This window comes from Pan paniscus, chromosome 20, assembly GCF_029289425.2.
Source record: "Pan paniscus chromosome 20, NHGRI_mPanPan1-v2.0_pri, whole genome shotgun sequence".
In the NCBI taxonomy this organism is placed as follows: domain Eukaryota; kingdom Metazoa; phylum Chordata; class Mammalia; order Primates; family Hominidae; genus Pan; species Pan paniscus.
Window position 1 is genome coordinate 52,189,007 of NC_073269.2, and position 21,538 is coordinate 52,210,544.

The window sequence follows — 21,538 nt, forward strand, 5'->3', positions numbered from 1 at the left end:
GACCTGTGTGTCTGTGCCTCGGAGGCAGATTGGGACTCAGGCCTAGGAAAAGCTTGTACACTCTCTAAACAGTGCAAGGGCAGACCTGGGAGGAGTAGTGAGCAGCCCGTCCCTAAAGGAGTCCAAGCAAAGTTTCTGCGCAGGATGCCTTTGGCTGTGTGGTGGGAAGGAGGTGTCTTGCAGCGTGGTTCACTGCCCAGGAGGACCCCCAGGACCCACTGTTGGTGACATCCAGGCCGCCTTGGTGCTGATTCCTGGGCTCTGACCTGAGACCTCTGGGTTCTGAGCTGTGATGTTGCTCTCGAGCTGGGATCTCCGGGGTCTTGGTTCAGGGCCGGGGCCTCTGGGTTCCAAGCACCAGTGAGGAGAGTGCTGGGAGGGGAAGGGGTGGGAGGGCTTTGGTCTTGTGGGAGGGAGAGAAGGAGGGGAGGTGTGTGGTGGGACCTGCTGAGGAACACATTTTGAGCTACATCTTTATTGGAGAAGGAGGCAGTGGGGTTTTTGGCCATGGGAGGAGAGGAATGGGGTGCGGATCAGCAGGGCCTCAGGGGGAGCGGTAGTGTGGCCAATTCTGGATGAGGTTGTAGAGCTGGTTGCCTGGAGAGAGTGTACGCTGCACATCCCGGTGTCCTTTGAGCACATAGTTGGACCTCAGGGCTCCCTGAGCCACACCGCAGGCCAGTAGACCCTGGGCTGCCCGGATGGCCTGGGGTGTGGGCACCCGATCTGGAGGAGGCAGAGGTAGGAGTCAGGCAGGGGCTTCCCCGAAGGGCAAGTGATAGTGTAGGGCCCCGTGTCAGCCCCCATCCCGACTGGCTGGACAGTCACTCACCCATGTAGTTGCCCATGAAGCTGATGCCAATGGACATGGGGTTCCATAAATGACCTGAGTGGGCACCCGTGAAGTTCCAGCCACGGCCCTCGTATACAAGCCCGTCTTCTCCAATCAGGAAGCTGCATGGGGAGGTGGGGGGGCTTGATGAGTGAGGGAGGGTTTCCCGAGGAGGACTCCTCTTCCTTCCTCCACTCACCCTGCCTCCGTTACTGCCGTGGTGCACACAACTTCCCCAGCATCCTTCTCACCCATTAATTTCCCACGATAGTAACAATGACTGTGGTCATTTATTGGGCCCCTGCCATGTGCCAAGCACAGCTCTGCATACACCTTTTTCCATCCTCACAGCAACCCTGTGAGTCACTACCACCCCCGTTTTATATAGACAAAATCAGAGCGGTAGACTCACCTGCCTCGGGGTCACACAGCCTGTCTGGGGCACAGCTGGGGTTTTTAACCAGGCCTCCATGGTCCCCACCCATGTGATCTTGTGCCTTGCTCTCTCCTGCCTCCCTAGAGGATTTGTGGAAGTCCTGTTTTACTGAATCCTTGCAGGACAGCCCTCTGAGGCAGAGACTTTTTTTTTTTTTTTTTTTTTGAGACGGAGTTTCACTCTTGTTGCTCAGGCTGGAGTGCAGTGGCGTGATCTCAGCTCACCACAACCTCTGCCTCCTGGGTTCAAGTGATTCTTGTGCCTCAGCCTCCTGAGTACCTGGGATTACAAGCATGTGCCATCACACCCGGCTAATTTTTGTATTATTAGTAGAGATGGGGTTTCACCATGTTGGCCAGGCTGGTCTCGAACTCCCGACCTCAGGTGATCTGCCCGCCTTTGGCCTCCCAAAGTGCTGGGATTACAGGCATGAGTCACCGTGCCCAGCCAAGGCAGGGACTCTTATCATCCTCATCTTAAGCAGATCGAGCAGAGACTCAGAAAGCGACATAATTTGTACAAGCTACTCAGAGCCCCCTGCCTCTCAGAACTCTGCCCTTGCCCCAGCTTGCTTCCTGCTCTCGGGGTCCACTGGGGGACAGGATCAGAGACTCAAAGTTGGGGTCGTAACCAGATACCAACCCTGGAGCCCCAGCACCTGCCTCTTTGAGGTTTCCAAACCTGGCAGCAGATCCTTAAGGCTGATTCATTCAGCACATCTGATTGAGAGTGTCTGACTTGGCAAATGGGAATGAACTAGATCAGTGCCTTGGAGCTGCAGTATGTGCCAACTCAGCCCCCGCGCTCACAGTGTCATTAATGACGCACAGAATGTCGGAACTTCCGAATCTCGAGTCCCGAATCTGCTGCTTAGGAAGCCAGCTCCCAGAATCTGGCCCCAGTGATGCTGGCTGCTGGGACTGGCTGGTTATGGCCCTGCTGGTGATGCTGGCTGCTGGGACTGGCTGGTTATGGCCCTGCCATATTCCCGGAGCCTGGCATGATGGTGCTGGGGTCGGGGGTGGTTGGTTCTCCCTGGTCATTTGTTGCATGAATGCATCTCATTGAAACCTCAGCCACCGTCGCCAAGCGGGTACAGTCAGAAGCCCAGTTTACAGGTGAAGAAACGAGGCTCAGAGAGAGAAGGTGACGTGACATGGAAAGGGGATTCAGAACGTTAGAACCAGATTCGGAATCCTAAAAGCTGAGGGCCAGACAGTGGCTGCTTCTGTATGTGGTGATGTGGACCCGAGGCTCGGGCCTTCGTGACCTCATGGGAACACTTAGGATCAGAGCGCCTGAGTCTTGGAAACAAAACGTTGAAGTTGGAGTCTTTGATAAAATCTTGAACTGGAAGGGCTGGGAATACCTTTGGACACTTCTAGACTTCTCTGGGTGGGTTTTGTGTGTGTGTGTGTGTGTGTGTGTGTGTGTGTGTGTGTGTGTGTGAGACACAGCCTTAGGAGGTCCTGTGAACATGTGTCCCCTGGGTGGGGTCTATTGAAGTGGTCTCTGGGGACCTGCGTGTTCCTCCAATAAGCTCTGCAGGAGATTCTGATGCTTACCTGGGTCTGAGAGCCTGCAGGATTGAAAGTTCCCTCCCTGTGGAAACCGTCAGGCTGGACTGCAGCCCATTCTAAGGAGGAGGTAGCTGGTAGGCGTGGCCCCGGACCTGCTTCAGCCTGCTTCAGCCGGCACCCCTTACAGTCTGTTCTCCCCACCGCAGCCAGAGGGAGTCTCTTGTACCTACACTAGCCCTGGTCCCTGCTTTGCGGGGGGAAGCCTCCCATGGCTCCCATCTCGGAGTAAAAGCTACAGTCCTCACTGTGGTCCACAAAGCCCTGCCTGGTCCGGCCCTTTCCTCATTTCATTCCGCTTGCCCGGCTGTGTTCAGCCACCCTGTCCTTCCCACGGGACCCGCCCACTCAACCCCGTTGGCTTTGCCCCCAGCACCCCCTGCCACCTGCAGGCCTCTGTCTGCTCCCCCATCCCACAGCCAAGGCAGCCACTCTCAGGGAGGCCTTCCCTTGCCCCACCCTTCCAAGGAGCCTGTGTGGGTCTGGTCCCAGCCTGAGGTCACCCTCCCTCACCTCTTTCCTTTTATCCATCGCCTCTATCACCGTCTGAATTCACCTGTGGCCTTGGCTTGTTTCTCCCTGCTGGTCTTTCAACCCCAGGAGGCTAGAGTGGCACCGTTCTCCATGCCACATCTGGCGAACTGCCTGGCACATAGTAGGTGCCTAATGGTAATAGCCCGTGGCTTTGCGGGCCCCCGTGTGCCAGGCAGTTCCTAGGTGCTTTGCCTGTATTGGCTCATCTAAGGAGCAGATGGGCCGCGATTCCATTGACTTTGCCGAGGAGGAAGCTGAACCGGGAGGACCCGCCCCAGGCCTCAGCCAGCAATAAGATGAGCTGACCCTGGAACCCAGCTCCGCACTGAGTCAGCCTGGTTTTCCGCCTCCTAACAAAGGCACCAGGCATCAGGAAGGGGCGCCTTCATAAGGCGTCGCGGACACCTTGGTGTGTGTTAGGCAAAGCCTGCCCCTTCTTCCCGCGAGCGGGGCTTGGATTTCAGCCCATCCCCCCTTCTCACGCATCTTTGTGCTGTGAGCACCTGCCCCGGCCCACGTGGTGACCCGAGGAAGAAATGAGCTTGTGAGGTTCAGTAAGCTGCTCAGGGTGTCAGCCAGGTGGCCTCAGCACCGGGCCTAGAACTGGTCCCGCTGGCGGGCACTTGCACACCTTTGCCTCTGGGATCCGCAGTCCAGCCCGTGCCTCCCCGCCACACTCACTTGTAGCCCACGTCACACCAGCCCAGTGTCTTCATGTGGTAGTGCTGCACATTCCGGGCCTGCTGCTGGCACGAGGCGGGGGTGTTGCAGCTGCTGCCCGCCGTGTGCGATACCACCACATAGCGTAAGGGCAGGCTCAGGCGCTGGGCGCACTCTGATGCCAGGGCCTTCCACTCGTTCCGGGGCACTATGGGGCTGCAGCAGGCCGGGTCTTCTGTCTCCTGAGCCGCTCCGAGTCGAAGGAGGCCGAGGAGAGCCCAGGCAAGCAGCGCGCAGCGGCGGGACATAGTGGCAGGGCGGCAGGGGCCGGGAGACCGCTAGGAGCGCCCGGTGGAGGGGCCGCCTTTATCTGCTGGGGGATTCCGGGAGTGGCCCGGAAAGTCTTGCTTCACACCCTGCTGGGACTTCCTGCTGGCCCAGCAGACCCCAGACTCAGCTTCCTTCTCTGGCTGGGCCAGGGCGGGATGCACTGTGGTTGGGGTCTGGGTCACGCCCACGGCAATGACAGGCCCCCTCGCTCAGCAGGGAGGGACGCACAGGCCCCTGGGCGCTTCGCCCCGCCGTTTCTGGAAGACCCGGGGCCGGGATCCCGGTCCTGCTTGTCTCTCCTCTCAGTGGAACATTGAACAACTCAACAGGAACTTACATCGCAGAGGCCCGGGGCATTGGCACATCTTCTCCCCGCAAGGACTGAGGTAAAAAAGCTACCCATTTTAAAAACACTTCCTTCCCCCAGGTCCAAGCCTGATGCCATTTACGCTTGCAGCAAACTCAAGAGGTGGGTATCTGGAAGTCCATTTCACAGTGGAGTAAACTGAGGTTGGGAGCAGGGAAGTCACGGGCTGAGACACCGGAGGCACTGGAGCCCCGCGTCTAGAGCCAGGCTGCCTGCGTGTGAATCCTGGATATGCAGTGTGTGAGAGCCTGCAAGTGGTTTTTAAAAATGTGTATTTAAAATTTTTTTTAAAATTTTCTATTTTATAAATAGTATTTTCCTTTTTTTTTTTTTGAGATGGAGTTTTGCTCTTGTCACCCAGGCTGGAGTGCAATGGTGCGATCTTGGGCCACTGCAACCTCCGCCTCCTGGCTTCAAGCGATTCTCCTGCCTCAGCCTCCTGAGTAGCTGGGATTACAAGTTCACACCACCACGCCCAGCTAATTTTTATATTTTTGGTAGAGATGGGGTTTTGCCATGTTGGCCTGGCTGGTGTCGAACTCCTGACCTCAGGTGAGCCACCTGCCAGTGTTCCAGAGTGCTGGGATTACTATAGGCATGAGCCACCGTGCCTGACCTGTGTGGTGTGTTTTCATCTTCTGTGTTCTGCATTCTCACATACATTGTACTCATGCTGTTACTGAATTGTGCACCAGGCATCTGTAGCACTTTTCAGAAATTATCATATACTCAACGACAAGCTTGCCAGATCCATGTTATTATTAACCCCTCTTACAGTTGACGGAACTGAGGCCCGGGGGGATGATCACATACAGGAGGTGGTGAAGCCAGGGTTTGGCTACAGGCTTTCTGCCTGCAGAGTTATAAACCGTATTCTCCTCCCTACAAACTTATATAAGGACATTAAAAAAAAATCAAAACCATGTGCATCAATTTACCTTTTGTCACCTAATATTTCATGGGCATCTCGCCAGGGCAGTACATCTAATTCTAATTTATTCTTTGTAATAGTTGCACAATATGCTATAGTATCAGTTCAGCATTGTGGATCTTTTAGTTTTTGAAGGTGTTCCAGTATTTTCCCCACACTACGCAAAATATTTTCAGACATAGATCCCTATGCACTGGTGCATTTATAAGTAAATTATAAACACAGAGTTATTAGGTCAATGAGTATACATATTTAATTAATGTTACCAGATCATTTTCCCCAAAAAGCCATTAATAATTCATATTTTTCACCAGTAATGTTTTGGAGCCTCCTCACCCCGACCCCAGAAGTGGGTGTTATCACTTCTTTTTTTTTTTTTTTTTTTTTTGAGTCAGAGTCTCGCTCTGTCACTCAGGCTGGAATGCAGTGGCACGATCTTGTCTCACTGTAAACCTCCACCTCCTGGGTTCAAGCCATTCTCCTGCCTCAGCCTCCCAGGTAGCTGGGATTACAGGCATGTGCCACCACACCCGGCTAATTTTTGTATTTGTAGTAGAGATGGGGTTTCGCCATGTTGGCCAAGCTGATCTCAAACTCCTGAGCTCAGGTGATCCACCCACCTCAGCCTCCCAAAGTGCTGGGATTACAGGCATGAGCCACCTTGCCTGGCCAGTGTTATCACTTCCTAAATTTATAAGTATAAAGTGACAGCTCCTTTGGCATTTTTATACCCACTCAGGAGACTGGGTATTTTTCTGTATTTGCTGTCTATATCTGGGCTTGCTCTTTTGTCAATTACCTATTCATATCCATTGCCCATTAAAAAAAATTGGGTTGTTTGCCTTTTTGTTATTATTTGCAAAATGAACAAAAGAATTCCATAATTGGGATTTTTGACTTCTTGGGTGTGTACATTTTGTGTATTTCAGTTTTTTTAGAAGCATTAAAGAATAATGTAATATAAAAAGTGTGTAAACACATTTTTTATAGAGTTGATAGACTTAATAGAGTAGTGAGCTTATGAATTTTCATGAAGTGAATCCACCTGTGTATCCAGTGCCTGGATTAAGAAGTAGAGCTACACTTAAAATTTTAATAGGAATTGGTAAATACAATACCAAAAAGATTTTAGTATTTATTTTTCCCACAATGTGATCAGTTTTTAAATGTTTTACTAATCCAAAGAACAAGATCTCATTATTGCTTTATTTGCATTTCCTTGAACATTAGAGAGGTGATTATCTTTTTACATATTTACGGCTATCAGCATCCATCTTCAAACTGTGTGTTCATCTCTTCTGATCATTTTCTTGTTGAGTTGTATATGGGGGATCTTAACCCTATGTCTTACCAAATGTGCTATAAACCTTTTCCTGTAATCTGTTAAAAAATATCTAGGTTTTTCTTTTATGGTTTCTGTGTTTCCTGTCTTGCCTTAAGAGGGACTTTTCACACTAAGATTGTAAAACTTTTTCTATTTAAAAAAGATTATTTTGTGTTTTACTTTTAGATCTTTATCTCGGCTAAAATGTATACTTGCATGTGGTGTGAGGTAGGGGTCTGATCTTGTTTCCAGATGCCTAGCCGTTTGCCCAGGTTCTGTTTATTATATAGGTAGACCTGGTTTTAAATTTCCATTCTGCCCCTTATTAGCTACATGATCTTGGGAAATTGGATAGCAATTGACACAGTCGACCACTTCCTCCTTCTCAAAATACTTATTTCCCTTAGCTTTTGTGATGTAAGACTGCCTTGATTTTCCTTCTGCTTCTCTGGCTGGTCTTTTTTTCTCTCTCTCTCTTTTTCAGAGTAATTCTTCCCTCCTGGACCCTCAAACCATATATTTTGTGCTGAGTGATCTTATCCACATAATGGCTTCAGCCACAGTCAAAATGCAGAGGATTCCTGTATTTCAATGTCTACTCTGGAGCTCTCAGTTGAGTTCTGGATCTGTGTATCCACCTGGCCACTTGATGCCTCCACTTGGATGTCCCACAGGCATCTCCAATGCAAAATGACTCATGACCTTCTCCTCCCCATCAGCACTCTCACAGGAGTTCCTGTCTAAGGAAATGGTATCACCATCTTCCCATTACAAAAGCCATACATTTGAGCACCATCCTTGACTAATTCCTGTTCCTTCCTCTGTTGTACCCAGTACCCAAAAGAATGCCCAGCACATGGTAGGTGCTCACTAAATAGCTACTTGATTGAATGGATATGCAACCCACCACCAAGGAATGCCACTGTGATGAATTAGAACTCTTCTATCTAATTCCATTCTCTGCACCCTGGTCCAGACACCACCTCCTTTCACCTGGATTTTGCCCTGCCTCTTCAGTGACCTCCCAGGATGCACTCTGGCCTCTGTGAAGCCAAAGCTCTGCTCAGATCTTTTCTAAAGTCACCCTCAAAAATGAGTCACATTTTTCAGTGGCATCTCGTGATTCCTATAATGAGGCCCAAGCTCCTCCCCATGGCCAACAGCATGGGCTGCCTACAGTATGGGCTGCCCCCATCCCAGCCTCACCTTGCTTACTCCCAAAAGCCTCTTTCTGACTCCTGCAGCCACTGTGTCCTTCTTGCTGCCCTTGAACATGCTTTGACTACCCTGTTCCCTTGGGGACTTCAGACACACCGGGTATAAGTTTTAAATAGAGGAACCTGGAACGAATTCAGGAACTTTGTACCTTAGCTTTAAGACAACAAAACACCAAGCCAGCCTTTTGTAAAAAGACAGGACTATTTACATATCACATTCCTTTTTTTAATTTTTATTTTCTTTTTTCCCTTTCTTTTGCCTGTTCTTTCGTTTGAGGCACAGATCCCTTAAAGACACTAAGAATATAAACATTAGCCAGCTGGAGTGAAGCCTTCCATTGTGAGAGTTTTATTTAGTCTGTATCTTTAAAAAAATGTATTTACTTATTTATTTTTTGAGACAGTTTCACTCTGTTGCCCAGGCTGGAGTGCAGTGGCACAATCTTGGCTCACCGCAACCTCCGCCTCTTGGGTTCAAGCAATTCTTTTGCCTCAGCTTCCCGAGTAGCTGGGATGACAGGTGCCCACCACCATGCTCAGTTAGTTTTTGTATTTTTTTTTTTTTTTTTTAGTAGAGATGGGGGGGGGGTTTCACTATGTTGGCCAGGCTGGTCTCGAACTCCTGACCTCAGGTGATCTGCCTGCCTCGGCCTCCCAAAATGCTGGGATTACAGGTGTGAGCCATATTTACTTACTTATTTTTACATACAGGTGTGAGCCATATTTACTTATTTTTACATACAGGTGTGAGCCATATTATTTTTACATACAGGTGTGAGCCATATTTACTTACTTATTTTTACATACAGGTGTGAGCCATATTTACTTATTTTTACATACAGGTGTGAGCCATATTTATTTTTACATACAGGTGTGAGCCATATTTACTTATTTTTACATACAATACAAACACTTTAAATAAAGTTGAAGATTATTTCCATGGACCAGGTGGTCAAGCCGAACACCCAGGATCCAGCTGTCAAGTTCAGGGTAGCCCCTGAGCTTCTCACTCTGACTCCAACAGGGTGAGCTTGCTATCCTTGTGGCACAGGGCCTTTTGCATTGTGGATGATGGAGCGGCTCGTATAGTCCCTAAGTTTTGTGCGTAGCTGTGTACCCTGTCCCTGTGAGCTGGTTCTGCCCGGCACCTCGGTGACCTCGAGGAAAGAAGCTGAGGTAAGACCTGGCCTGCCTGGCTCCTCGACTTCCTTCCTCAGCCCTCAAATTCTGGCTCCCACCTCACTCTCTAAATTTATTTTTATTTTAAATTTCATTTTAGAGACAGAGTCTTGCTTTGTCACCCAGGCTGGAGGACAGTGGCACCATCATAGCTCACTGCGGACTCGAATTCCTGGGCTCAAGGGATCCTCCTGCCTCGGCCTCCAAAAATGGTGAGATTATGGACATGAGACACTGCACTGGGCCTATTGTGTATCTTGTTGGCCTAAAATTGAAACATGCCTTGTGAGTGTTTACTGCAACTTCAGTGAGTGATTATTATGTTGCCTTTAATCCTGAGAGACTGTATTACTTGTGCACTTTTTTTTTGGATAGGGGGAAATTAGATTTATTCCCTATATGTTTTAGAAAATTGAAGTTTTAAATATCAGACTCACTAGCTGCCCTGATTTAATCTGTTACACCTTTAAGTCAGTTAAAAAACTCCTCCTTGGCCAGGCATGGTGGCTCACACCTGTAATCCCAGCACTTTGGAAGGCCGAGGTGGGCAAATCACTTGAGATCAGCCTGGCCAACATGATGAAACCCTGTCTCCACTAAAAATACAAAAATTAGCCAGGCGTGGTGGCGGGCGCCTGTAATCCCAGCTACTTGGGAGGCTGAGGCAGGAGAATCGCTTGAGCCCGGGAGGCAGAGGTTGTAGTGAGCTGAGATTGCGCTACTGCACTCCAGCCTGGGCAACAGAGCCAGACCCTGTCTAAAACAAAACAAAACAACAACAACAACAAAACCCCCAGGACTTCCTGTACCCACATTCTAGTGGGGAAGACAGGAAGCAAATTAACAAACATCTAATAACTATTTTTAAAAGCCAGATATACGATATTTCACGTGGATGACCCGATTGGCCTGCTGCGGGTCAGGGAAACAGGCTCCCAGGTCGCATCCTCAGCTTGTTATTGGCGCTGGAGAAAAGATGCTACGCGGTTCCCTCCTTCAGCCACCAGAGGGCGCGCCCTCCCCGTTTGTCCTCTTTCGCGCACTTTTTCTCCCGCACCTGTCAGTCACAGGGCAGCCCTTTAGCGGAACAGGGATCCTGTTCTGTGATTTTCCTGAGGGCCTGCCTCTCCCAGGGAGTAGCGGGCTCCTACGAACAGTAATAGCAACCATAATGTAGAGACCAAGAGCAGAGTTACTGAGTTTTATGCTGATGTCCAAAGTCATAGGGCATTTCATTTTTCTTCTTTTTTCCTTTCCTTTAAAAAAATGGGCTGGGCATGGTGGCTCACGCCTACAATCCCAGCTCTTTGGAAGGCCGAGGCGGGTGGATCACCCGAGGTCAGGAGTTCGAGACCAGCATGGCCAACATGATGAAACCCTGTCTCTACTAAAAGTACAAAAAATTAGCTGGCTGTGGTGGTGGGCGCCCGTAATCCCAGCTACTCGGGAGGCTGAGGCAGGAGAATCACTTGAACCCGGGAGTTGGAGGTTGCGATGAGCCGAGATTGAACCATTGCACTCCAGCCTGGGCAACAAGAGCAAAACTGTGCCTCAAAAAAAAAAAAAAAAAGTGATTGGGTCGTGAGAGTTCTGTTTTCATAAATGAATTAATACATTCATGAATTAATGAGTTAATAGGTGAATGGGTTATCATGGTAGTAGGACTGGTGGCTTTATAAGAAGAGGAAGAGAGACTTTAGCTAGCATCCTCAGCCCCCTCGCCATGGGATGCCCCATGCTGCCTCAACACCCTGTAGAGTCCCCACTAGCCAGAAGGCTGTCATCAGAAGGACCCCACAGCTTCAGCCTCAGAACTGTAAGAAATAAATTTTGTTTCTTTATAAATTACCCAGTTTCAGGTATTCTGTTATAAGCAACAAAAAATGGACTAAGACAGGAATATTACTGGGTTAAGAAATAAAAGAAAAAAAGAACTACTATGGATACATGCAATAATCTGGATAAATCTCAAGGGCATTATGCTAAGTGAAAAAAAGTCAATCTCAAAAGATTTCATACTGTACAATTCCAATTATATAACTTTTTTTTTTTTAGACGGAGTCTTGCTGTGTCACCCAGGCTGGAGTGCAGTGGTACAATCTTGGCTCACTCTCACTGCAACCTCTGCCTCCCAGATTCAAGCAATTCTCCTTTGCCTTAGCCTCCCAAGTAGCTGGGATTACAGGAGTGCACTACCACGCCTGGCTAATTTTTGTATTTTTAGTAGAGATGGGGTTTCACCATGTTGGCCAACCTGGTCTTGAACTCCTGACCTCAGGTGATCCACCCGCCTTGGCCTCCCAAAGTGCTGTGATTACATGTATGAGCCACAGCGCCCAGCCTATATAACATTCTTACAATAAGAACACAACAGAGATGGAGAACAGATTGGTATTTGCAAAGGGACAGATACAGTGTGTTTGTGTATGTGCATGTATATGTGTGTGTGCCTGCCACTATAGTGGTAACACAAGGGGATTCCTTTGTGGGTCTCCATCTTGATTGTGGTGGTAGGTATACAAATATTTACATGGATCAGATTGCATAGAAACACACATGCACATGCGTGCACACACACACAGGAATGCATGTAAAACTGGTGAATACTGAATAAGGTCCTCTGTAATCTAGTTAACAGTAATGTACCCATGTCACTTTCCTGGTTTTGATATTATACTATGGTTATATAAGATGTTCCCACTGTGGGAATACTGGATGAATGTTACGTGGGACTGTATGTACCATGCAATTTCCTGTGAGTCTGTAAGAGTTCAACACAAAAAGTAATTACAAAAGAAGAAAAGAAAAGGCGCTGGTGATGACAAGGTTGTTGGCAAAAGGGCTTGTGCGGTGCCTGCATAAACTGGCCGTAAAAAATATGGGACAATAAGTTGTGGAAAGCCACAGGAGGCCTCTGATGAGGAAAGCCTTCTAATTGCCATCACGTTCCCATGGCCAGAGCGTGACCTGCTCTCTTATTTACAAGCGCTGTGCTCAAGGAGAAAGACACTCCTTTGAAGCATTGGAATGTGGCCAGATATGCCGGCTCCTAGTTACGCCCACTCCCCACAGCTGCTCTCCAGTGAGTTAAATAATAAATCAGTAGTTAAGTTTATGCTGTTTCAGCACAAAGACAATTTACCTAAACCGCCATTGCTATAGATTAGGTGTATGACACACCGCCCCCCTTTCACCGTTTCACCCCTGAATGTCTGCTTCTCAGATCTAAGTGATTGTACTCAATAGTGTGGAGACCAGAGTTTGGCACCTTTTGCAGCCTCCAAAAGTGCAGTTGGCCCCCTGGCACCCCACCCTTTATGCACTCTTAACCTGTCTCTTCTCATTCCTTCGTCGCCACCGGACTTTCGGTACCCTACGGGTGGTGTTGAGGCTGGTCCCCAACACAAGGTGACAGCAGCCATCCCACTCCATTAGCAACTGTGGTGATAAGCACTGGTTTAAAATGGGCTGAATTGAAAGCTGTTACTCTTGCCTTAGTCCAGGGATTGGCAAACTTTTTCTATAAGCCCCAGGTAGTAAATATTTTAGGCTTTATGGACCACATATAATCTCTGTTGCATATTCGTTTCTCTCTCTGTGTGTCTGTGTGTCTATGTGTGCTTTAAAATGTTTTATAAATGTAAAAACCATTATTAACTCATTGGCTGTTTAAAATAGGCCACGTATAGTGTGTGTGTGTGTGCGCACATAGGTGGGATTTGGTCTGTGGGTTATAGTTTACCAACCCCTGCTTTATACAATATTTCTAAAGGCTGGACATGTTACGTCTTCTGACTCTGGAGTTGTTGACAATGTCTTAGCCACCTGTTCTGCCACTTGGAAGACTATAGACCAGCAGACTAAAGATATCTCTTTATAAGGCTGTGAACTCTGGAAATTCAATCACAGCTGCTAATGGAAACTTCTAAGTCCATTAGCAGCTGTGATTCATTATTCATGTAGATGCTCATAGTAATGATGGCAGCAGTGGGCCGTCTGGAGCTGCCACTGCCATCACGTGGGCTGCAGTGGGGGGCAGGTGGCACAGTTGGGGCTGCACACTCCACTAGACGGTTGGAGCTGGGGACAAGTGGGAGCCCTGCCCCTTCCAAGTTGGTGGGGCAGGAGCTCCCCGGGTGCAGCTGCAGCCACCCAAGTCATGGCTATGGACCCAGGCCTTCCACTCCATGGAGCAGGCAGAAACCCCACCCTCCCAGATGCAGCTGCGGCTGCCCAAGTTGTGGCTTCCCTGTGCTCTTGGAGGTGCTGGGAGCAGGCAGGAGCCCCACCTTCCTGGGCACAGCTGTAGCTGCCCAAGTCATGGCTGCAGACCTGGGGCTCCCACTGCATGGAGGAGGCCAGAGCCCCACCCCCCCAGGCATAGCTGCAGCTGCCCAAGCCATGGCTGCAGACCCAGGCATCTCTGCACTCTTAGGGGCCTGGGAAGGCACTCCCTGCTCTCACAGGCTTAGAAGTGCCTCCTCCTGCTGCCTGGCTTCTCCCTGCTGTCAGCACCCACTGCAATCTTAGAGCAAAGTTGGGGCCGAGCCTAGGCACTGTCACAGCCTGGCTGGGTGTGCACATACCTGGGGCAGTGCTGACACACCAGCCCCCTGCCACAGCCCCCTCCAGACTTTGGGCACCGATGAGCATAGGAGGAAAGTTGAGGGGGTGCTGAGGGCAGCTTGGTACTGGCCTGCAGGTGCCCTTTGGCATAAGCAGCCTGGGCACCATGGATGGCAGCAGGAGGCAGACAGCCTCCTGGGCAGAAGGGGGCAGGTCCTGGTGAGGCCCCACCTTGAGGTCAGGGAGGGCCTGAAGGCTGGGGGCTGGGCTGCCAGTCCCGGGACCAGAGGATGAACCTGTGGTGCCTTTTTGGGGCCTATTCATGGCCATCTGTGGAGCAATCAGCATGCACTTCCTCCCCTCTGTGGCCCATAAAAGCCCCAGGCTCAACCAGCATAGGGCAGATGATGGGACAACCAGCTGCAGAGCAGAGCTATACTTTCTGCTGAGAGCTGGAGCAGACACTTGTTGGGATGATCTGCATGCAGAAAGGAGCTGCCTGCTGCAGGAGACTGAGCTGGTCTATTGCTCAGTAAAGCTCCTCTTCATCTTGCTCACCCTTCGCTTGTCTATGTACCTCATTCTTCCTGGTCGCAGGACAAGAACTTGGGACCCACTAAATGGCGGGGCTAAAAGAGCTGTAACACAAACAGGGCTGAAACATGCCCCTTGCTCACCACGCTGCAGGCAAAGAGAAGGAGACAAGAGCTGTGGCCCTTCAGGGAGCCCAGACTTGGGAGCTCCCTGAGCCAGGGCTATGACTCCCTCTTGGGGCCCTGCAGCTCCTGGTGTCTCCAAGCATCTGGATGCTACCACACTCCCCAGCTCCAGCCAGGGAAGCTGAAGTGAGGCACCGGGTCCGGCTGCAGCCTCGCAGAGAGCCGGCACCATGCTGGCACCGGGAGCTGCCCGCCCCGTGGCAGCAACTGGCACGTCTGACTGCGCAGTGGCTGGACCCCATGCTTGCTCACACACCCCTCGCAGTCTCCCTTGGAGGCATGGGATCAAGGCCAGTAGTATAAGCTGAGTGCAGCCTGCCAGGCCAAGTGGGCACAACGAGCCCAGAGGGTCCAAGCAAAACTCGGGCAAAGGTGCCACCAGCCATGGGTTTCTGGCCAGAAAAGCAGCACTCCAAAGATCCTGTAACAGTAAGGACCCATTCTCTGATGAGACTGACTGGAATCAAGCTACTGATCAAATTTGCACAACCTTCACTGCTGTCATTGCCATCCGGATCCATCATTGTAACACGCTGACCTTATGGCCATGCGAGGAGAGCAACCCTAGCATCTGGGGAGAGAATGCCACATGCTCACGAGGCACGGGGAAGGAAGAACAGTGCTGTGTTCGCCCCCCAGATTCAGCACTGCAGCCCGAATCAAGCAACAGCTGCTGCTGGGTTTGCCACCCCCTACCTACATGCTATGAAAACAGAGAAACTCATGTTTTTCTTTTACTTTTCCTTTCTTTTTTTTTTTTTTTTTTTTTTTTGAGATGGAGTCTCACTCTGTCATCCACACTGGAGTGCAATGGCGCAATCTCGGCTCACTGCAACCTCCACCTTCCAGATTTAAGCGATTCTCCTGTCTCAGCCAACAGACTAGCTGGGATTACAGGCGCCTGCCACCACACCTGGCTAATTTTTGTATTTTTAGTAGAGACGGGGTTTCACCATGTTGGTCAGGCTGGTCTGGAACTCCTGACCTTGTGATCCACCCGCCTCAGCCAAAGTGCTGGGATCACAGGTGTGAGACACTGTGCCCGGCTGAAATATGTTTTTCTGACATGGCTGGTCCTGAACCACTCTGTTCTGCCTTATACCATCAATAGCACCTTCCAAACATGGATCTTCCTCATATGTGCACAAACACATAGACTGATAGACATCTTGCTTTAATCGGACATAGAAATTTATGGCTGGGCACGGTGGCTCACACCTGTAATCCCAGCACTTTGGGAAGCTGATGTGGGTGGATCACTTGAGCCTGGGAGCTCAAGAACAGCCTGGGCAACATGGTAAAACCATGCATCTTCTTTACAAAAAAATATATATATATATATAAATTAGTGGGGCATGGTAGTGCATGCCTGTAGTCCCAGCTACTTGGGAGGCTGAGGTGGGAGAATTGCTTGGGCCCAGGAGGTGTGTTGAGATGAGCCAGCATCGCATCACTGCATTCTAGCCTGGGTGATAGAGCAAGACCCTGTCTCCAAAAAAAAAAAAAAAAAAAAAAAAAGCTGGACATGTTGTATTTTAGGTTATGAGACTCTGGAAATAATTTAAATCTTGTTTTAGTTGGCTCTGTTTGACACCACTATAGCAGGGAAAGGAAGTTGAGGTGCTGTCTCCACTGCCAGGTCGGGGTAGAAGTCCGGGTTCTTGACAGCCTTCATTGATACCTGGTGGGGAGAGGGTGAAGAGTGCCTTGATACTGATGGGTTTTGAAATTCAGGTTCCCCTTGTCGTCCCCACTGATACTGTGACTCTATTCTTGGCACTCTCTAACCTTAACCTGGTGGGATAATTAGGATTCCTTACAGCCCACAAAGAGACTGAAAAAAACAAAGGTAGAATATCCAAGGATGCTGGGACAACTATAAAACCAGTAACAGGCTGGGCATGATGGCTCATGTCTGTAATCCCAGCATTTTGGGAGGCCGAGGAGGGTGGATCACTTGAGGTCAGGAGTTTGAGACAGGCCGGCCAACATGGTGAAAGCCCGTCTCTACTGAAAATACAAAAGTTAGCTGAGCGTGGTGGCACCTGCCTGCAGTTCCAGATACTCAGGAGGCTGAGGCAGGAGAATTGCTTGAACCTGGGAGGCAGAGGTTGCAGTGAGCCGAGATTGCACCACTGCACTCCAGCCTGGGCGACAGAGCAAGACTCCGTCTCAAAAAACAAAAACAAACAAAACCTGTAACATACACTTAATGGTAATATTGATGACAGCAGTGGGCTGTCTGGTGTGACCGCTGCCATCACGCTGGCCACTGCAGGGAGGGTGCAGGAAGGAGGTGGACAGCACCTCCACAGCTGCAGTCTTGGGGGCCGGCACCATGGGATTGGGCTGGGTCGCCTGTAGCGGGGGAGCAGCGCAGTGGGAGAGCAGTGCCTTCAGGCACATCACAAAGCATTTTCACAGATAGCTTGTTTCTAGTTTTTATGGCGGGATAAAGGGGCCTGATGCAGATCTGGGGCCATGATTTGGGGGCCCGGGCTGGGAAGTGGGAGTGGTGCTCTCTTCAGGGTCCCAGCCACTGGCGAAGCCACTGTGCCGACCTTGCTGAGGGTGCTAGGTTCCTGGGGCTCAGGAGGAGGATCTGCACTGCGCCGCTGGGGTCTCCTCCCTGGTGTCCACCTGGGCATTGGAGTGATTGCCAAACCTGTCACTCCAAATGGCCTGGCCCAGGGCCCATGATCCACTCTGTCCCAGGCCACCCCTGAGTGCTGGGGTAATGAGGCAGCTTGTGGCAATGTCGCCCCTACCCCAGATGCCAGCCCAGGCCCAGCGAGGATCAGGAGTCCCCTCCCCAGGCTGTGAGGGGGCACAGCCAGGGCTACATGGTCCACAGGGCAGCCAGGAGCCCTGCCCAAGTTGTGGCTGCAGATCTGAGCCTCTCTGTGCTCTTGGGGGGCCAGGAGCAGGCAGGAGCCCTGCCTTCCCGGGTGCCGCTGCACCTGCCCAAAGCGTGGCTGCAGACCCAGGCCTCCTGCTCCATGGAGCAGGCAGGAGCCTCCTCCTGCCCCGGCAGCTGCAGCTGCCCAAATCAGCAGCTGCAGCCTCAGGCATTCCTGCACTCTTGGGAGCCTGAGAAGTGCCCCCCTGCCTTTGCAGGCTTGGAAGTGCCTGCTTCCGCTGCCTGGCTTCTCCCTGTTGTTGTCGCCTACCATAATCTTGGAGCAAAGCTAGGGCTGAGCCCAGGGGGCCATGAACAGCAGCAGGAGGCAAACAGATTCCTGGGTGGAAAAGGCCACGTCCCTGGTAAGGCCTCACCTTCAGGCCTGGGAGGGCCTCATGGCTGGGGGCTGGGCTGCTAGACTTACAGGCCAGGAGCGGGGACTTGTGGTTCCTTTTCTGGGTGCCCGTGGTCACCCATGGACCAATTGGTATGCACTTCCTCCCTTCTGAGGTCCATAAAAATGATGGGCTCAGCCAGAGGAGGGCAGAGGATGGAGAGATGACTGAATGACCAGCTGAGAAGAGGAGCCACCCTCTCTGCTGAGAGCTGGGAAGATGACAGGATGAACAGCTGCCGATAGGAGCTCTCCTCTCCAGGGCCTCCTCTCTGCTGAGGGCTGAACACTTGACAGGATGACCTGCCTACAGAGAGGAGCTACCCACTGTGGGTCTCTTCTGAGCTATTCTATCACTTAACAAAGCTCCTCTTTGTCTTGCTCACCCTCCGTTTGTCTGTGTACCTTTCTTCCTGGATGCAGGATAAGAACTCAGGCAAAAGTGCCAGCAGCCACAGAGGTTTCCAGCCAGAAAGAGCAACACCCCAAAGATTCCATAACAATACCAGAAGGAAAAAAAAAAAAAGAAATGAATGGAAGAAATGTTTGAAACAATAATGACTGAGAATTTCCCCAAATTAATGTCAGACACCAAACCACAAATCCAGGAAGCTCAGAGAACACCAAGCAAGATAAATGCCAACAAAGCAAGACCTCATCTCCTGAAAGGTGCTCACTTTCTGGGAGACACAGATCCCCTCCTGGAAGAGGCCCATGACCACACGGCAGGAGTTCCTTTCCGAGACTGCCAAGCACCTGTAGCAGTGCAGACCCTGAGCTCTCTTCATGCACAGCAGGGCCACCAGCAGGACCAGGGCAAAGGTCTTCATGGCATAGGAACTGCTCATTCTTCCTCTCTTGCCAGTCATTTAGTTTCAATAAACTAAAATTTGTTCTTAGTTTTGTAGCTTAAAAAAAACTACAAATAAGCCAGTGCAATTTCCACAAACATGTTGTCTTGTACATTTTCTGATGCTATAACAGAAGTGGATTGGATAATTTAAAAAGAACAGAGATTTATTTCTTATGGTTCTGGAGGCTGGGAAGTCCAAGGTCCAGGGGTCCGCATCTGGCAAGGGTCTTCTTGCTGTGTCACCCCATGGCAGAATGCAGAAAGACAAGAGAGCCCAGGCACACGAGAGGGGAAAGGGGTCTGAACTCATCCTTTATAAGGATGTCACTCTGGTGATAAGGAACCCACTCCTGCAATAACAACATTAATCCATGTATGAGGGCAGAGGCCTCATGACATAATCACTTTTTAAGGGTCTCACCTCCCAACACTGTTGGATTGGAAATTAAGTTTCTACTACATGAACTTTTGGGGATACATTCAAACCATAGCACATGTGTTTTCTGCTTTCAGTTTATGGGAAGTTTAATAAGTAATATTTATAGTTAAAAACATCAAACAGTGAAACCCCGTTTCTACTAAAAATACAAAAATTAGCCAGGTGTGGTGATGCATGCCTGTAATCCCAGCTACTCAGGAGGCTGAGGCAGGAGAATTGCTTGAACCCGGAGGCAGAGGTTGCAGTGAGCTGAGATCACGCCACTGCACTCCAGCCTGGGGGACAGAGTGAAACTCTGTCACAACAACAACAACAAAATCAATGCAGTATAATTACCAAGTATTAGATTCTAGAGTGATCTGTGACTCTGCTACCCCAGAACAGTCTAGATGAGGTCAGATCTTGACACAGGGCTTTTTGCGTGGTATTCCTGCAGAAGGAGAGAAGCGGGAGAGGGGAATAAGAGGGAGGGTGGTAGCAGCAGCGGCGGGGAAGGAACAGAGACATGGAGAAAGACAGAGTTGCATGGTTACTGAGAGATGGGAAGGTATGGAACCCAGCAGAGACTGCACATCTGGGTGGGACATGGACAACCAAACTCCATTCCCTACTCCCCCCTCCCACAGCCTGGACTGGAATCAGATCCTTACCTGGGCACAGATCCTGGTGATAGGGGAGGACTTGCAATCTGGCTTCATGCCTGGGATCTTGAACCTCACAACTGTCTGGTTCTGAGAGCCCAAAGACTCCAGGCAGCAGTGCTGGAAGCAGGGCCAGAAGGTGCAGCTGGAGCCGCAGAGCCGGGTCTGGTTCAAGTCTAGGATGACACTGTCATCACAGCACTGCTCCAAGGGGTTGTAGGTCCACTCCCCGCACCTGGGCGCTGGCTGGCATAGCCACAGTCTAGGATCTGGAAGAGTCGGGGCTGGATGGGCTGCAAGGACCAGCCTAGGACCACCTCCCCACCAACCTTAATGCTGTTCTCTCCTCCCTCACTGCATCTGTTCTCACCTGTGACTCCTTCTGAGTTTGAACCTAGAAGTTCAAAAATGAAGATGGCAGCTGAGAAGCAGAAGGAGAGCGAGAATGATTCTGAGGTCACTGGGTCTTGACCACGGGGCACAGGATGATGTCTCTGAGCTTCTCTGGTTGCTGTTAACAGCTCAGAGTGGATTTTGGGACTGGCTGTGGGTGCAGGTCCTGGGGACTGGGCTTGGCAGGTGAGGAAAGGTAGGGAGGGCTCTGGGAAAAGTTAAGCTTCTGGAATTTGCAGTTCAGGAGACAGATTACAATGCAGTCACAGATGACATAGCAGTGATTATGAGGTGGGACACCAATAATTAAATAGGGAAGAGAGAATTAACTTTGAAGTTCAGAAATAATTAGGGATGTGATATCATTAGGGATTAGCTTAGCCTAGGGCTGGGGTCTCCTTACCAAAAATTCTGGGCACCATGGGTTAGGCTTCAGAGCAGCGGACGAGAGAGCAGCAGTGGAAATGGGTCAGTGACTTTACATAGGGGCTTATATAGGATATGAACTTACCGACATTTAGGGAGGTGTGCAGAAGGAGTGGTTTCTTGGGAAGAGTCAGGCAAAAAGAACTGCAGGGAACATAAAGAATTCATCAAAAGCTTAATGAGATGCTTCTGGACCTGTTCCAAGTGGTTGCTACCTCCTCAGACCCTTCAGATCCTCAGGGTAAAGGCTACCCAGGAACCTATCTAAGCTTTGACTCTGCTGAGTGTCTTTCTTTGAACACCGCCCAAGGGAAAACCACTTGGAAGATATTCCTTAACTCTTGCTTATCTAAGATCAAATTACTCACCAAACACCGGCTGTCTCTAGGCTCCCCATATTCCTCCACCCTGAAGTTTCAAGGAGTCCCTCTACTCCCCGTCTCAGTTCACCTGCAGACCTGCACTGTCTATAATTTTTCAGAGTCATGTAGGAGAATTTGTGAGGTTGCAGCATAATCTAGAAGAACAGCAGGGGCTGCAAAACTGTGCCAGGGAGAACAACAACAACAAAAATAGGCGGTGGTAGGATGGATCCCTGGGATTCATAGAACAGACAGGAAAGCAGCACCTTTTTTTTTTTTTTTTGGTTTGTGGAGTGCCTTGTCCAAGAAAATGCTCCTGTGTGTCTCACTGTGTGATGGGATTACATGTGGGGTATTATTAGAGCATGCCCCTCCATTTTCTACTGGTTTCTTCCATGTGTCACAGTGAGAAGGGTGGGAGGGTGAAAGAAGGATAAGGCACAGGTATTAGAGCTT

The 21,538-nt window shown here is 50.2% G+C and overlaps 2 protein-coding genes, 1 long non-coding RNA gene and 1 other non-coding gene across 4 annotated transcripts; 2 read left to right on the forward strand and 2 right to left on the reverse strand.

The window, feature by feature from the left end:
• Positions 1-267: 267 nt before the first annotated feature.
• On the forward strand, positions 268-329 carry MIR769 (microRNA mir-769). The gene has a single exon (NR_163112.1). It is a non-coding gene; the product is annotated as a microRNA mir-769 (primary transcript).
• A 215-nt stretch (positions 330-544) lies between these two features.
• On the reverse strand, positions 545-4,379 carry PGLYRP1 (peptidoglycan recognition protein 1). The gene is made up of 3 exons (XM_003817500.6): positions 4,061-4,379; positions 833-954; positions 545-726 (listed from the first exon to the last, which is right to left on the reverse strand). The coding sequence occupies exons 1-3, from the start codon at positions 4,345-4,347 to the stop codon at positions 545-547; spliced, it is 591 nt and encodes a 196-aa protein (XP_003817548.1). The 5' UTR covers positions 4,348-4,379.
• On the forward strand, positions 4,320-11,434 carry LOC134729633 (uncharacterized). Its single transcript, XR_010110899.1, has 3 exons — positions 4,320-9,384; positions 9,488-9,599; positions 10,691-11,434. It is a non-coding gene; the product is annotated as an uncharacterized LOC134729633 (long non-coding RNA).
• A 7,554-nt stretch (positions 11,435-18,988) lies between these two features.
• Positions 18,989-21,117, reverse strand: IGFL4 (IGF like family member 4). Its single transcript, XM_063599699.1, has 5 exons — positions 21,089-21,117; positions 20,806-20,864; positions 20,272-20,502; positions 19,911-20,170; positions 18,989-19,690 (listed from the first exon to the last, which is right to left on the reverse strand). The coding sequence occupies exons 1-5, from the start codon at positions 21,115-21,117 to the stop codon at positions 19,646-19,648; spliced, it is 624 nt and encodes a 207-aa protein (XP_063455769.1). The 3' UTR covers positions 18,989-19,645.
• Positions 21,118-21,538: the final 421 nt, after the last annotated feature.

Excerpts from the sequence above, each read along its gene's own strand:
- PGLYRP1 (XM_003817500.6), bottom strand. The coding sequence starts at position 4,347 with ATGTCCCGCCGCTGCGCGCTGCTTGCCTGGGCTCTCCTCGGCCTCCTT. Across the intron at positions 955-4,060 it reads TGGTGTGACGTGGGCTACAA|CTTCCTGATTGGAGAAGACG; the intron begins GTGAGTGTGGCG and ends CTCCCCATGCAG. Across the intron at positions 727-832 it reads CTTCATGGGCAACTACATGG|ATCGGGTGCCCACACCCCAG; the intron begins GTGAGTGACTGT and ends TGCCTCCTCCAG.
- IGFL4 (XM_063599699.1), bottom strand. The coding sequence starts at position 21,117 with ATGGGGAGCCTAGAGACAGCCGGTGTTTG. Across the intron at positions 20,865-21,088 it reads CTAGAGACAGCCGGTGTTTG|TTCTTTTTGCCTGACTCTTC; the intron begins GTGAGTAATTTG and ends TGTTCCCTGCAG. Across the intron at positions 20,171-20,271 it reads AAACTCAGAAGGAGTCACAG|ATCCTAGACTGTGGCTATGC; the intron begins GTGAGAACAGAT and ends CGACTCTTCCAG.